The sequence below is a fragment of the Solanum verrucosum genome, unplaced genomic scaffold, assembly GCF_900185275.1.
Source record: "Solanum verrucosum unplaced genomic scaffold, falcon-dt-bn FXZP01000261.1, whole genome shotgun sequence".
NCBI classification, from domain to species: Eukaryota; Viridiplantae; Streptophyta; class Magnoliopsida; order Solanales; family Solanaceae; genus Solanum; species Solanum verrucosum.
In genome coordinates this window covers 2,430,637-2,448,064 of record NW_026019969.1, presented here as the reverse complement: position 1 = coordinate 2,448,064, position 17,428 = coordinate 2,430,637, and the positions used below count along the sequence as shown (strand labels likewise).

The window sequence follows — 17,428 nt, the reverse complement described above, 5'->3', positions numbered from 1 at the left end:
TACTAATGTGTTGTATGTTCCTGACTTGAAAAGTAATTTACTTAGTGCTGGTCAGTTGCAAGAAAAGGGTTATGTCATCACTATCAAGAAGGGCGAGTGTGAAATTTATGATCCTGTGAGAGGAGCTATTGCAGTAGTTCAAATGAGCTTCAACAGATTATTTACACTAAGGATTGATAGCATCCAATCCTGTTTGATGGCTGAAGTAAAGGATTCATCCTTGTTGTGGCACTTCCGTTATGGTCACTTGAGTTTTGGAGGTTTGAAAACACTCCAACGGAAAAACATGGTTACTGGTCTTTCTCAAATTACTGCACCTTCCAAAATTTGTGAAGAATGTGTTGTTGGCAAACAACATCGCTCTCAATTTCCCAAAGGAAAGTCATGGAGAGCAAAGGATGTTTTGGAGCTAGTACTGTAACGACCCGGAAAATGATAGAGTGAAACTAGAGCCTCACATGTGAGTTTGGAGTCGAGAACTTAATGAAATGATTATATCTGAATTTGACCCAAAAAGTTCTTAAAAATGTGCTTCGGAAGTTACCGGAAACTTATTTAGCTGTATATAAAAAGATCCGTTTCGTTTTTCGAAAATCCGACTTCATATTCTTGTTTAGGGGGTCAAATTGAGTGGGAAATGGGTCTAACCCAAATTTTAGAGCAACCGTATCAAAATCCAAAATTTCCAAGTGAAGCCTTTTTCGAGGGTCTACTTTGGAGGGTCATATATCCTAGCACACAAATTATTTGGGTGGCCAATAATATATCCATGGAAAGCCCTTTGAGTTAGCTACCTAACGCACTTTGTTTCATCTCATTTGGAGTTCGGACGAAGAAGTTATTCCCATTTTCGTAAAATCTGTTCGGCAGGAAAATGCAATTTCCAGTAGGCGTGGTTACTGTTCACCCGCCTCATTTTTTTTTCTAAGTGTTGGACCATTCTTCCAAAGGACATATATTATTTCCTAGATACCATTAGTTCAATTCCCATCCCTAAAACATTTCCCTCTCTACAATCCTCCATTAAGAAGAAGAAGAAGTGGGAGCTAGGGCTTTGGATTCAAGGCTTTCTTCATCAAATTTCGTGGGAGATCATAGCAAAGGTATGGAGACCCTTGATCCTTGATTATCTTTCCTTCAAGGAGTCCATTAAAAAGGGTTTCAAAAGTCTTCAAAGAACAAAACTTCTATTTTCCATTCTAGGTATGGGTTCATGGGTAAAATGTTTTCAAAGTCATTATATTGGTGAATTGAAGTTGTATTTATGATTTTAAGATGATTTTATATGAAACTTCTTCAAGAACCCATGTTTTCATTAAAAGCCTCGAATTTGCTTATGAAGTGGGTTTAATGCCTATGATTTAATGTTGATGAAATTGTGTTTAGATCGGATTGTATTGTTGATTTATATGGTTTTGTATATCTATTTATGATGAATTGTTGGTATATAGATGAATTGAGGATTGTGGCCTTATGGGCAAATTATGGGTGAATCACCTTGTGGTGATAGAATTGTTGGGAATTGAGTAATGGTTATTATGGCTTTGGAGGATGGTAAGTTGGCTTAATCTCATATTATGGATAAAAATTGTTCTTGCTTGGTTTGATCCACTTATGGTGGAGGTGTTTAATTATGGAATGTATTGTGACCATGGCCTTAAAGGCATAGTATGAGAAATTGGAGTGTTATCATGACATTATATGAATGAGAATTCAATGAAGATAATGTGATCATGTTATGAACGTAAAGGTGTTGCTATTGAAAGATTATTTCTCAATTTGACACTCATGAATGTTGATGATAGAATATGAATGATTCTTCAATATAAAGTATACCTTGAATTGGTAGGGCTTATGCATCATTTTCTTGTATAAATAATTATATTGTTGATTGTTGAATCCTCGGATCGGTAGGCTAGTGGCACCCTTCCACACGAGCTTATAATGAACCTTGGAGTCGGTAGGCCTATGACACCTTTCCATGAAGGTTAATGATGAGACTTGAACCGGTAGGCCCATGGCACCCTTTCAAGAGGAGTTAATGAGCTTTTCTAAATGAACCTTGAAACGGTAGGCTTAAAGCACCTTTTCACGTGTTAATGAATGTAATTTGGAGTTGGTAGGCCAATGGCACCTCTCATATGTGATAATGTCAAGGTAACGAACTATTCTATGGGAATGTAGGCTAAGCACCGAGTGGATTTGGTTAGATGGAAACTCCCCCATTAGTTAGGCATGAGTTTCAATGATCGTCTACCTTATCCCATAAACTATGTGCCCGCATAGGTAGCTAGTGGATCCATTAAGCTATATATACCGATCTTCCTTAGGCAAGTAGACCACCTCTTTACGGTGTGGGGACTTATGACACCGGATTCCATGACAAGCTCTCATGGTCTATGTCGGTTAAACGCTTACTTCTCATCATGCGAGATTTCATTATGGTTTCTTGATAGGTTCTACAAAGTGTAGGTAGTAGTATGGGATGCTACCTATACATTGCACGAGTAGGCTTGGAGAGGGTCATAGTGAGTTTCTCTAAATCCTAATGTATGTGATACAATTGTGGCCTAAATGAGGTTATTAAAGAATGTTGGCTCTCAAATGCTTAATATGAGATGCATGTTATACTTGGGTTATATTACGAGTTATTTTCCCTTGTCATGTCTTAAGTGATGATATACCTCTTATGTATGAATATTGTGCAAAGGTGAAAGAAAGGAATGATAAGTTACCTTAAGTGACCTTAATGTGGTGCCTTAGTATGGATGGTGGTATGGGACGCCATCCATACATTGCACGAGGTATACCATAAGGGTTTCTTGAGGTGAAGGTCCAAGGTAAAGGTTTTCATGTTGAAATTGTTTAAAGGTAATATTATGACTTACTTGATGTTTATGCTTGTATTGTATGTCTTTTATGCAACTATTCATGGTACTTCAAAAAGTGGCATAATGCATGGTTTCTAACCAAAATGTCCCTTTTAAAGCATGTCTTGCATGATCATCATACTTAGTACATTTTGTGTACTAACCCATATTCTTCATATTTTTACTATAAGTGTAGGTTCCGGCAAGTGATCCCTCCTAGCTAGTTTGAAGTGTTGGATTGCTTTCCTCCAAGACTTGGTATGTCCTCATGGATTCGAGGATAAGACTTTTAAGTTCTTTTGTTCATGTAATAGACTTAATAGACTTCTTTTGATTGTAAAGGGCCGTGTCCCTACTTATGTTTTGTGACTGTCTAAGATGGCCATGTGAGACTTAGACTTCCGCTGTGTGTTTTTAAAGTTGTTTTAATGAAGTTTAAATGTGTGGATGTAAATAAGTTTTTTTTTATTATTCCGCACTATTTTTATTATTGAATGCAATGAATGACTATGTGGCTCGTATAAGATCCCTTCGGGGTCGAATACGCCATGTTACGACTAGGGGGTACTCTCGGGTCGTGACAAGTACACTCAGATCTTTGTGGTCCGATAAACCCAACGTCTAATGGAGGTAAACGATATTTAATTACTTTTACTGATGATTTTTCAAGAAAAACTTGGGTTTATTTTCTGGAAGAAAAATCTGAAGCTTTATCAATATTTAAAAACTTCAAAGTTCGTGTGGAAAATGAAGCAGGGAAAATCATTAAGGCTCTCCGAACTGATCGTGGTGGCGAATACTGCTCAAAAGAATTTGAAGAGTTTTGTGCAAAGCATGGCATTCGGAGAGAGCTTACAGCTGCGTATACACCACAGCAAAATGGTGTGTCGGAAAGGAAAAACAGAACCATCCTCAACATGGTGAGAAGTATGTTATTGAGAGGAAGCATTCCAAAAACTTTCTGGCCAGAATCAGTGAATTGGAGTGTTCATATTCTAAACAGAAGTCCAACTTTTTCTGTTAAAAATATGACACCCGAGGAGGCATGAAATGGGAGAAAACCAACAGTAGATCATTTTAGAATTTTTGGATGCATTGCATATGCCCATGTCCCGGATGAAAAGAGGAAGAAACTTGATGATAAGGCTGAAAAATGTATTTTTCTTGGTGTGAGTGAGTCTTCCAAAGCATATAAGTTGTTTAGTCCGTTGACTAAGAAGATTGTTATCAGCAGGGACGTTACTTTTGATGAGAAAAGCACTTGGGATTGGAATAGGCAACAGCCTGCTACCCAAATCCTATGTGACAGTGACGTGGAACAAGAGCAATTTTCAGCACCTTGTACACTTGAAAATTCATCAGATTCGGCCCCTATAACTTCCCCACCAGTTGCTGTTGCAAATGAAGAAGCAACTCAAACTCTTGGGCGTGTTAGAAGAAGGCCTGCTTGGATGAAGGATTACAAGGTAACTGGAATTGAAGATCCAATTACTCACTTTGCTTTATTTTCAGATTGCAACCCTATTTTTTATGAGAGTGCTGTAAAGGAAGAAAAATGGAGAAAAGCAATGGATGATGAAATTGATGCTATTAAACGAAATGATACTTGAGAGTTGTCCGATCTTCCAAAGGGACAGAAAACCATTGGACTGAAGTGGGTGTTCAAAACAAAGTTGAAGGAAAATGGCGAAGTTGACAGGTACAAAGCGCGTTTAGTGACCAAGGGGTATAAGCAACAACATGGGATCGATTATACAGAAGTATTTTCTCCTGTTTCTAGGCATGATACAATCAGATTGGTTATCGCATTGGCAGCTCAGAATTCTTGGCCTATTTTCCAGCTAGATGTCAAGTCGGCGTTCCTACATGGGCACTTGGAGGAACAAGTATTTGTTGAACAACCCCCTGGTTATGTTGAAATTGGAAATGAGCATAAGGTTTATAGATTAAAAAAGGCCATCTATGGTCTAAAACAAGCTCCTCGAGCTTGGTATAGTCGCATTGAGGGCTATTTTCTAAAAGTTGGTTTTTTGAAATGTCCTTATGAGCATACACTTTTTGTTAAGATTGGGGATAAAGGAAAAATGCTCATTATCTGCTTGTATGTTGATGATCTCATTTTTACTGGAAATTGTGGTGTCATGTTTGAGGAATTCAAGAAGTCAATGATGGATGAGTTTGAAATGTCCGACCTAGGATTGATGCATTACTTTCTTGGCATAGAGGTAGTACAATCTGAAAAGGGGATCTTTATTTCTCAGAAGAAGTATATAAGGGAAATTCTAGAAATATTTCGGATGATGGATTGCAATCCAGTTGATACTCCTGTTGAACTTGGTTTGAAGTTGCACAAAGATCCTACTGGAATAAAGGTTGACAACACACTTTACAAGCAAATCGTGGGAAGCTTGATGTATCTCACTGCTACAAGGCCTGACATAATGTACTCTGTGAGTTTAATCAGCAGGTACATGGAGAATCCCACAGAAATGCACTTGCTGGCAGCCAAGAGAATTCTCCGTTACTTGCAAGGAACGAGAGACTTTGGACTAGTTTATAAGAAGAGTGAAAATTCCAATCTTCTTGGGTATACGGATAGTGATTATGCTGGTGATCGTGATGACAGGAAAAACACTTCAGGTTATGCTTTTATGCTAGGGTCCGGTGCTATTTCGTGGTCAGCTAAGAAGCAACCAATTGTCACTTTGTCTACTACAAAAGCCGAGTTTGTTGCTGCGACTGCTTGTGCTTGTCAAGCTATTTGGTTGAGGAGACTTTTGGAGGAGTTAAAATTCAAGCAAACAGAAGCCACTAAGATTTTTTGTGACAATGATTCAGCAATTCAGCTATCCAAGAATCCAGTGCTACATGGAAGAAAGAAGCAAGCACATTGATGTGAAGTTTTATTTCTTAAGAGATCTTAGCAATAATGGAACTATTGATCTGATTTACTGCAGGAGTGAAGATCAAGTTGCCGATATTTTCACCAAGGCCCTGAAGACGGAGTCATTCATGAAACTTAGAAGGCTGCTAAGTGTATGTACAATCAAAGATATAAACTGACTGTTAGAAAACATCAGTTTAAGGGGGCAACTGTTGGATTTTTAGTCGTTATTCTTTTATCAGTTGACCTAGTCTTTAGGAGTTTTGATTCCTTTTTTGATTGTAGTAGTTTGCAGGTTGTTCTGTTTTTAAGGAATTAGTGCAGTAAAGTGTTATAGTTGCTTTAGGAGTCATGTGCTCTATTTTAGGAGTAAGTTGATAATGGGACTGATATGTGTCCTATTTAATTGATTATTCTGTTAAGTATTTGCCTATTTATAGGCTTGAAGTCATGAATAAAAGGATTAAGTGTTTTCAGCAAATTACTTTCTCTCCTTACGTATCTTTTTATTTCTCCTTCTTAAGTTTCCATCATTGAAAACATTAGGTTCTGGATAAGGCGATGCAACAGCTGTTTCAAGCTTTGTCAGATTCCAGATCATCTGAAAATGGAGTATGTTTCACTGAACATTAACGGGAAAGCTGAATACTGGTACGAATGCTATGTTTAGGGCCATGGAGAGTCAGTAATTACTTGGGAGAAGTTCTGTGTGGACATTTGTCAACGGTTTGGTGCTGAACCCATGGACGTAATGCGCAAATTTAACAGTGTTGAACAGAGCGGAGATATGGATGTTGAAAAATACCTAGAAAGGTTTGAGGAGGCCATGTCCGCCATGATTTCTGCCTATCCCGGTTTACAGGAGACGTTCTACTTGTCCTGCTTTATTTCAGGATTGAAGCCAGATATTAAAGCCTATCGTGGTTATGAGAATCCCTACCACCATTCTTGATGCCTTTCAAGTAGCTAAGCTACAGGAAAAATACCTTACAGTCTTGTATAAGCAAGTGGAGGTTGAGGAAGATGAGAAGAAGGAATAAGATGAAAAATCTCCAGGTTGAATATAGCTAATCTCTGTTTGTTTACTTTACTTCGTAAAAATAGGTAATATGTCTTTTCAAATTTGTCCCAAGTCAAATAGAATATGACTGTTGGTGGACAACTACTTGTTTGTTCATTTAGAATTGTAATTCCACCAGTTGTTGCTTGTGTTTAGGTTATCGCTTGTACATTCTACTTTTCTAGACCCCACTTGTGGATTTCACTGGTATGTTGTTGTTGTTGGACTTGTGATTTTACCTTGTTTATGACACTTTTGGCTGCCGGTAGTTCATCTTTTGATAGGTGAAGTAAATCATTATCAAAGCAACAAGAAAATAACTACTATAAACGTACAAGTTGTATATGGTCTGCCAGTGTAGTTCTCAATCAAACAGGGAGTGACAATTGAAACTTGAAAGAGAGCACTGCTTCTCATAAATATAAAATTATACAGATACAGACATCACCTTTTGAATCTGTTGTGCACTTTGACAAACTCTTGAAACGTTCTCTTTTCATTTCTGAAAGGAGTGTGGGTTTCTATAACAGTAACACGTCTGTGCTTTGTATGGATGCAGTGTTCACATTGGTACTTGAAACAACGTTGAACAATGTAGGACAATTTAGTATAGCTTCTTGGTTGTGACTTGTGATGAGGAGAGCATTATGAACCTGTGGTGATCCCATACTGTGTGTATGATGAGAGGAGCTTACGAAATTCTTATCACTAGTTTTCAAGTAAGACTTCACAAGTCACAAGTTGACACTTTATTTACACTATAAACAACTATTTCCATGATACAATTACTTGAAAAGGTGTTTTGACTCGGTAGAATATAGAAGATGATATAATTTGACAACATTTCCCTCTTGTGATTTCAGTAATTACTATATCCATTCTTCTTTTCCAAAGTATGGCTACTGATATCATGCACCAAAGTAGTCAAACCAAGCTCCTTTGCTTATGTGCTTTGTTGCTATAAGGTACATTGACAGTCTTCATATAAATTATAATAGGCTGAACCATCTCTCCCTCTTATAGTTCCCTAAAGATCATAGGTTGCAGGATAACTTATAGGTTCTAATTGGGTAGAACAATTCTCAAATGAGGTTGAGCTTTTGTAATAGATTTATAATTTGGCAGGTCTGGGGCAAGAGAAGGCACAATGGAGGGGGTATGAATTCTCACTAGGAAATCAAACGCTTGACATTATTTCCTTTCTTAATAATCCTCTATCTTCTATGTCACGCTCATGGCTCCATGCATGTGGAGATTGTGAAGCCAATAACGGCCAAATCAGGTTTCTCTGTTTTCTTACTCTCCGGACAAGTAGTTTTGTGCGTTGCCTTATAATGTTGTTCACAGCCTTCAGATAATTGCTCGAGTCATGGTCTCTGAGGATTGTACCACCAGAACCATATGCTGTAGGGACACTTAGAATCTCTAATGGGTGTGGAGAATTCAAAAAGACTCTGAGAGCTCTCCTAGTAAATGCACAACTGGTGCTGTCTAGGGAATAAATGCCACTGCCTGGAGGAAGCAGAGGGTGAGGGGCAGATGACTTCTCATCAGGCTGGATGATGAATATCTTTCCCATTGGAGAGTATAGAAGTTTCTGCAAGAATAAGCACGCATCCCAGGGTGGGTTAGATTGTTACACAAAGCTAGAAGTAACATTGAGTTGTAAAACTTGGTTCTTCTATGTTTTAGATGGGGTTTGAAGTAGCTTCAAAATTTTAAATCTAGAAACAATGTATGAGAGTGTGTACTCACATTCTTATTCAGACAAGGATGGGATCTGAATGTACGATTTAAACGTTTGAGGACTTGGGCCACATGGTTTGGGTAGTTGCATGAAAATGCCCGCGGAACAATGTCTCTATGCATCATCACACTCTGCACATGATTCTCATCTAAACCCAAATCATTGAGCACCTTTTGACCACCACAGAACACAAATGGTGATCCAAAAGTGACAACTGGTAGAAGAGAGGATGGTTTGACGACCTTCCGAGTTAGCAGCATTAAGTTGACCAGAAGTGAGAGGCTTCCTCCAAGAGAATGGCCAGTAAACTGAAACTTTGCCTTGTTGCCAAACCTCTGCAGATGCTCCATTATCTCTGGCATGAATTGGTCATAAATTCCTTTTGCAGCTTCATAAATTCCTCGATGAACCAACACATCCATTTCCTGTGACAATGAAATTATTAGTTGCTGATTCAGTTCATCTTTCCCATATTTATAAAAACAAGATTACAGAGAGTCACTTGTGATGCCTACCTCAAATTTGCAGGGTTCAAAGAAGAGATTTGCCTTCCATGAAGCCAATGAGTCTGATCCCTGCAGTTCACACATGGATAACTTGTCAATCTGGATGAACGTGAATAATATCCACACTCGTTAAATTTATATGACACTCTTCCTTTTCAATCCATTCCAAAAAAGAACGCCACCTTTCCATATTGGAAATAGTTTAACTTTAAACTTTCCATTTCACTCTTAATATGACATTTTTTTATAGCCATTGGAATGTGGCCTGTTTAAGATCACAAATTCCAAAACTCCTTTTTATCTTAAACTTCGTGGTAAGTCAAACACTGTCATATGAAATGAAACGAAGAGTTTCTTTTTCAGTGTCCCACTTTGATTGCAGATTCAATTGTTTATTTGAGTTGTGCTATTTCACTACACTTTTTCATGTTCCATTGTTTGTCGTCAAGTTTACTAGAAAGGAATTACCTGAATAACAAAACAGCGAGTATATGTGGTCAAGTCATCACAAATAAACCATTCGCAAGGTGAGGACTGAAGTGATTGAAGGTCCCTCGCTGCCTCCAGCTTTTGTTTCTCATCAGCAGCAACCATTGTTGTCATTGTTGATGCAGCTACATATGCAGCCATCTCTGACTTGTATACTCTTTGGGAAGAGTTGTCTTTTTCATCTGCTGAACACCCTTTGTTAGCTTTCAAGGTCGCATCATCAACTACCAATTTGGACTCACTGCCAACTGATAATAGGCCCTTAGCACGGGATTGGACATAAGATGCTGCTGAGGCTGCTATATCATAAGCAACTAATGGCGGAGGTAGACGCTTATGCTCAATTTCCTCTGTTTTATCTGGATTAGGCACTGAATTATCTGATGATGTTACTGGCACACGAATTGAATCCTTGTCGAACTTGGCTTTGATAGCCATAGCTTCTGCTTTTTTTACCAAGGAAGATGTTACAAAGTCCAGACCATAGCATCTTTCTAAATCCCTGGCCTGCATATTGGACGAATGATTTTCAATTATTAGACTTGATGAGAATAATTGAAATAGATACTAACTAATTAATCATGCATGTTGATTGAGAGGCTTGAATTGTTCTAGGTCCCTCTTTGATTACATGGCTAATTTATCGATGCACAGCCATGGTGACCTTATTTAAGATCACGTAAGGCAGGTGTTTGGGACTGTACTGGAAGCCCTTTGTTGAGCACAGGATATGGTTTCCCAGGGAAATCTACCTAGCTTGTTTTACATAGGGCTATGACAGGATAATTGGCTATCATGGTGGGATTAGCAATCAGACTTCCAGAAAAAGAAAAATATGCACAAAAAACCTTATGTATGTCCTGGATAAGTGAACAAACCTTGATCTCGGGAATAACATAAGCCATGTTGCATAAGAATGCCAGCTTAGAGAAAAGCTTGGAGTCTGACCATGAAACTCGCCTTAACAACCTGGAGAATGATTCTCTATCAATGATCATCTCGTCAGCTTCCTCATTGTCATCCTCATAGTCTACTTCACAACCTTCGTCCTCGCAGTCTTCACCACTATTCTCCAGGTTGTCTTCACGCATCTCTGCATCATCATCCTTCTGTTTCTCTATCCAATTTCTCTTTAGCTCCACAAGCCTTCGAATCCAATTGGACCTTCTTGTCTCTTCCTCAGTCTCTATCCCTTCGTTGTCATCATCATGATCATGATCATGACCACTTTCGAAGATAACATCGTCTATGTTAATATCCTTACTGGTCTCGATATCAAACAGGAATGACCGAAGAGAATCAGGGAGGAACGAACTTGACAACTGAATTTTAAAGGGACCTCCTGTAGAACGACTACTCTTCAATTTTGGATGAGTTTCTAAACTCTGGATACGATTAGCACGACAAGACAGGTGATTATCGGAATAGGATCTTCTCATTTGAGCTTTTTCACGAGTCCCTTTGCTCGGAAATGACCTCCGAAAGTTGTCTTGCTCCATCCAGGCATCTTTAGAGGTTCTGTTCATAGGAGTGTTCATTATGGATATACAACTACATGCCATGATTAATCGCCAAGAGACTTGATCACTTGTTGTAGCAACCTAAAACCTATACATTAGAAGAAGAAATCAAGGAGAGATAAGTAAGAAGGTCTGTTGGAGGCTTGTTGAATTCTAAACAGTAAATAAGATGAGTCTTTATAAATAAGCTATTCATGACAAAAGTATGCTTTGTGCACAACGAACACACAAAGGATGATTCTGTTTAACAACGGCAAAGCACAAATTAAAAAGGAATTTGAACATGACTAGTTTATCCTTACTTAGCTTGCCTGTTCTATCAAAAGGATATGGGCATAACAGTAATTGGACCGACCTATAATGAAACAGTAATATAGTACTCCTAGTAGAGAGTTCAATACCAATTAATGTTCCTCCTTGGAATTTACAACCGTTTCATATTTGTAAACCAAAATTTGACTTACTAGAAGTCTTACGAGAGATCTAACGTGTGTTGAGAAAATTACCAGAAGTATTATATAACTAGACATAAATAACCAAAATTTCATCTTAAGGAATGTGTAAACTAGAAACACACAAATAATTTGAGATGGAGAGAGTAATTAGGTATCCATGTCGCTGTTGCATCATGCGTGTGGATACTACATTATCCTTGTGAAGTTCACACGAAAGAGTAACTAGGTACGTACCTTTGTAAAGAACAAATATTTGTCCCCAGCTATGAATATGACATAATAAGCATAATTTTGCTGTCGATTTCTATGTAGAATCCCTCAATTTTAATGTCGAAGAAGAAGATCAGTATTAAACTTCAACAATGGAAACAAATTTGAGCTCCAATCTTTCATGAAAAGAACGATGGCGTTGAATTTTGTATTACTAGGTGATGAATTAGTCTTAAGGAGAAACAATGGGCACGTGGGGGGCGGTGAGGGATGTTGGAATAAACCTAACTATTCCTAGATCTACGCTAGATACTTGCTAAATTTGACTCCCCTCCATTACCCCTTCCCTCAATTTTGTCAAGTGCACATCTAGATAAGAGACATGTGTTTTATTTAAATTTTTAAGGTCAAGATTATATTTCATTAACAAATATTATAACCATAGTTAAGTCAACCAATTTTAGAAAACAACTTCCTAAATTGGTAAGAACAATATATTTTCTATAAATTTGATATTCATTGATTTCATTTTATATTTTTTTATTTAAAATATTAGAATTTTCTTTTATTCCTAACAAACAAATTTTAAAACATACTTCTTTTTTTCCCTTCAAACACAGTACGTAGCCACACTTTCTCCTCTTGCTAAAGTGTGGTAATTTTGATATTTCACATTTGTAGTTCTAATAATTTCTCGTCTTTTTTTTTTAATTTTTTATTTACCGTTTTTTATTTTTATTTTAAGGTTTTTGTCTACATTGATAATTATTCACATCTTTTATTTCGTTTTTCTAACATATAAAATATTTCAAGAACATAGCACAAAAAATTGTTTAATTGATTCTCACTTTAAATATCGTACAATTTAATATTTAAGTAAAAAATATAAAATGAAATGAATGAATATCAAAATTTATAGAAAATATCTTGTTCTTACCATGCACATTTAGGGGTAGTTTTCCAAAATTGGTTGACTTAACTATGATTATAATATTTGTTAATGTAGTATAATCTTGACCTTAAAAATTTAAATAAGACACATGTCTCTCATCTAGATGTGCACTTGACGAAATAGAGGGGTGCCAAATCCATACTTACTAGATAGTAGGATTTACAAACTAAATTTGTTTAAAAAATATTTAACTTTTTCTTAAAAAATAAAAATAAAAATATTTTTTCAAATTTATACCCTTATTTGTTTCAATTCATAGAATATTACTGAAATGTTGCCAGTAAGAGATATATTTAAGGATATTAATTAAAGGTTATTTATCAATATCCGTTTAAAAGATGTCGACGAAGTAATATAAAACGAAAGGAGGAGGAGCCCATGAAAAGTGATGAGGATGACACATAAGTGGTTTGATAAGAAAGTAGAAACTGAAGTTTGGGTATGGGAAGATATGTCACTCCTAATTTCTAACTCCTTCATTGACCATATCGTTCTTTAAATTACTGTATCCTCGGAGTTATCGTCATTGCGTAAGTGTACATACAGTTTAATAGCTCCATAAATTTCCCTACCACCTTAATTAAATATGTTCACATTCGAACTGTATTTTCTATGCTCATATTAATACACCTTGTTTACTTTCTTTTTAGTACATGTTTTTAAAAATATGATAAGTAACATACCTTTACTATTTAGCTTTCTTGGTATATTTTATTTGTGCGTCTTATTCATCATTACTAAATATACACTCATTAATCACTGTTTTGACTAATTGTGTATACGAAAAAATATTACTAGTAGTAATAGTGGAATACTTTAGAACTATTTGTGTAGGTGATCAATATTCTTTAAACTTGCAAAAACAATTAATTTTAAGGGCAAAAAATCTATCTTCATTTTAAATAAAATAATTAATTTTTGATAAATATTTTTGGTAATGTGGATAAGTAATATAACACGGACGGAATAATAATGTTACAAATATATTCCTTTTCCCTTTATATATGAATGAACATTCAGTTTTTGGTATAATTAATATATTGTGTTTCATACAATTTAATTATATTTGTCGATATGGTTTGATATGTTTTTTAAAAAATCAAATCAAATATCATCGATTTCTCAAAAGTTGAAATCAAACTCAAATAAATATCAATTTATTCAATAAATTTGAAACAATTTAAAATCAAACCGTGAACAACCTTAATTTGGAAAGTAGTGACAACTTGAAAACCATAAACTAAAAAAGAGGCTCCTTATTAAAGAACACCTACTACCAGAAAGTTCTTGGCTAGCTAATTAATAATATTTCTTCTATTTTCTTTTACTTGTCCAATTTGTATCTCATCCATAATACTAACTTAATTTATCTTACTCAATAATCCCTGCTTTACCTTATCTCTCGGAGAAAGCTTGCCAACTCTATTGGTTTAGCAATTACATTACGTTAGGGGAACAAATAATGCTCACGTAACTTCTACAAGAAACATACAAATAATTATGTCTCAATTCAAATTAGTTTGAGTCGATTATATGAACTTTCTGCTATCAATCAATTTTAAGCTATGGGTCAATTAATGGTCACATATCAGATTATTTAAAAAATATTTATATAGGTAAGTCTGATTAAAATATGAAATTATGTGTGATCTAATAAAATGAAAATTCTATGATTATATAAATATTAAAAAAACTTACTCTTAATTTGTCTCTTTATTATGGCGTTTTAAAGTTTAAACACCTTGCGGCTTGCAATTATGATTGCAGTTCAACTACTTAGGAAATAACTCATTAATGCTTCAAAAGTAGATTCTACTCCAGCTCTATAATTATGATTTCCTCTTCTTCTTTTAAAAAGGTATTGAAAAGGAAATTGACGTTCTTTTAAATCAGTGTCAAACTATATAGTAGTAAAATTTAAACTCAATTTTACTCCAAAGCATGGCACATAAATAAAAGCATTAAAAGGAGCTACTATATGTTATACGTGTTAATGAAGTGAACCATCTACTAACAAACTATATCAGCATTTAAGAATAACAACTCCATCAACATTTACTCATAATATTGACCACAAGACCAATAAGAACAAACTTTTAAAAAAAACAGATTTTGTCATTTCTGAACAATTCAATGTACCAAGTCCATACTGAAAAATATGACAATTTAATATTGGTTTTTTCTTTTCGGCGCTACTCCAAATATACAAAATTTATTTATATAACTAATTCGTAAGAATTTTAATAACTCAATTGATTGACTATTTAAACTCTGGTGAGGACTCGATTCCCAAGTTATGACCCCGCTTACCTCATTTTTTTTTTAAAAAAACTTAAATGATTCATAAGGCAAACCTATAGTCTATTTTTTATAAAATAGACCACTCAAAAATATTGAAATGTAATTATATCTTTAATATATCAGTGATACTGAGAAATCATTTTAAAAAAAAATAAATTGTGGAAAGAAAAATTTAAATATACTAGCATGAAGCAAAATATAAATAAATAATTACCTGGAAATATTTTATGATTGATTCAACGATCGCATACGATTCCACACGACTTCTGAGTTGATCAAATCAGATTCCAAAATCCGCCGGAACAGAGAAACCAAAATGCCATCAAATTTTCGCATAAATCAAATCATCACGTTGAACAGAGAACAGCAGAAACAGAGGAAGAAACTCTGATCACTCAAATTAATCTCTCTGCCGGAAAACTTAGGAGAATTGGAATCAATTTCCTCCCTGATAAAAGTCAATGCGTCTGCAAAAGGGGAAAATTTAGGACATTTCCAGTTCGAATAATGAGGTGAGAAGCTCTTGCCTCCAACTTCTAATCCAAAAATCTACCACAAAGAGCAGGAAGAAACAGATTTTTTTGTCAATCCGAAAATTAAATATACCTGCAAATAGATGATTAACATACAATGCTGATACAACTCCCCGGAGCAGCTTCAAGTTTCGATTAAATCAGATCTTCGAAGTTCCGATTGCGAGTTTTTCTTAATGCATTAATTAAATCTCCGACGCCTGAACCAGTCGTAACCGATAGCTTCAGAAGCAGAGGAAGAAACTCCGATCTGCCGGAAAATACCTCGAAGAAATCGGTTCACTATCATCCATCACCGAATTCAATCAGAACTCTCGATTTTTTAATTAAAACTTACAAGAAAAAATAAAATGTTGTTTAGATGCGTATTGAGAAAAGTGAAAATATTTGGTACATTTTCATGTGCGGAGAAAGCACATGAACACCAAAGATGTTTCACTCTCTCTGCTAATTAGTGTTTACTGGGAATTACTACTACTTAATTATATAAGGGGCATTGGCAGGGTGGAATAACAAAAACCAGCTTAAGAGAATCTTGTCACGTGGCGATTGAAGCGCCTTTGAGAATCTTCACCTTTCATTTGACATTTTTAACCTTGGCATTAACCCCATTTCCTTTTCACTTAATTCAAATTTTAAAGTCTATTCTTATATTGTTTTTATATTAGATTTTTTATATGTAATGCTCGTTGTATCATATATATAATAACATATATAGTATAATTCAATATGTGAGATCTGAAGAAAGTAATGTGTGTGTTGTTTTAGTCATATTTTGTGAAAGTAGAGAGATTATTTTTAATAAATTCACAACTCAAATTAAATAAGTCTATTAGAAATTAAATATATAAATAAAGAAAATACAAAAATGATGAAGATCATTTAAGTCACTAAGAAAGAAATAATTATTCATTGTTCACGGTGAGTGTCCTAACAAGGGGAATATTTAATTCAACCTACATCTTGGAGATAAGTCCTATTAGGAGTATATTTAGAGACCACATTTAATAATAACTATATCAACTTAATCAAATAGTATAGATATTACTCTAACAATTAGTCAACAAAGGGTATTTAAGTCATGAAACAAAATACGACAGGTGATAGAAAGAATATAATCGAGAAAAAGACATAGAAGGGTAATTCAGGTATTAAGTAAAGTTGGCGCCAAATGTGCGGTTGCATGCAGCGGAACAAGGGTGTCTCTCGCCACCCGGCTAAAGTTTCCTCACGGATATTTTTGCCTATCTGGCAGCCAACCCAAATACCCAAAACAAACAACAAAAAGAAAAAAAGAAGCAAGACTATTTAATTAGTTTGTTCCTCATAGAAACTATGCAAATGAAAAGGTGTCATGACACTTTTTTTTTTTTTTGAATTTGAATTAACAAGTATCTTCATCAATAAATCCTCTATTCAGGCATTATTCACTTTTATGTGTGAACGGCTGACGACTGACTTTAAAAGTAGATCAATATTTTAGGGTTTTATTGATTTGGTTTTTTATCATTGTATTTTTTATTAGAATTAGTTTGGTTTGTTGTATTTGAGTTGAAAGTTCGAAAGGTGAGAGATAGAGCTAGACCTTAAGATTTAATTTAAAGTCATTAGTAAATTTAACTGCATGAGTGCGTGGTCTTTCACAAACCATCGTTTACCTCCATGAGGTAAGAAATTAAGGGCCAATAAGATCAATGTATACTCTATCCTCTATAATTCACAAACCTCATTACACTGATCGCGAATCTAAAATTTCTTTATTATGGGTGCACTACTTGGAAAAAAAAATGGGAGGTAAGAAATGCATTAAGTGGAATTGATCCCTATTCCTTTTGATAAATTATTAAGCTTTTAACCGAGTGCACCCTCAAGTATTTTTATAGTATTGGTGCTACTAGATA

General features: G+C 35.3%; 1 protein-coding gene across 1 annotated transcript; it reads right to left on the bottom strand.

Moving 5' to 3' along the window:
- Nucleotides 1-7,207: 7,207 nt before the first annotated feature.
- LOC125816122 (phospholipase A1 PLIP1, chloroplastic) lies at nucleotides 7,208-15,900 on the bottom strand. The gene is made up of 7 exons (XM_049495714.1): nucleotides 15,601-15,900; nucleotides 15,209-15,461; nucleotides 10,435-11,164; nucleotides 9,536-10,063; nucleotides 9,077-9,136; nucleotides 8,570-8,986; nucleotides 7,208-8,411 (listed from the first exon to the last, which is right to left on the bottom strand). The coding sequence occupies exons 3-7, from the start codon at nucleotides 11,116-11,118 to the stop codon at nucleotides 7,992-7,994; spliced, it is 2,109 nt and encodes a 702-aa protein (XP_049351671.1). The 5' UTR covers nucleotides 11,119-11,164; nucleotides 15,209-15,461; nucleotides 15,601-15,900; the 3' UTR covers nucleotides 7,208-7,991.
- Between the last annotated feature and the right edge of the window lie 1,528 nt (nucleotides 15,901-17,428).

Bases quoted from the DNA above. Each gene is read 5' to 3' on its own strand.
- LOC125816122 (XM_049495714.1), bottom strand. From the start codon at position 11,118: ATGGCATGTAGTTGTATATCCATAATGAACACTCCTATGAACAGAACC. The intron at 10,064-10,434 runs GTTTGTTCACTT...TCCAATATGCAG, and splicing joins ATGTTATTCCCGAGATCAAG to GCCAGGGATTTAGAAAGATG. The intron at 9,137-9,535 runs GTAATTCCTTTC...TGTGAACTGCAG, and splicing joins CTCGCTGTTTTGTTATTCAG to GGATCAGACTCATTGGCTTC.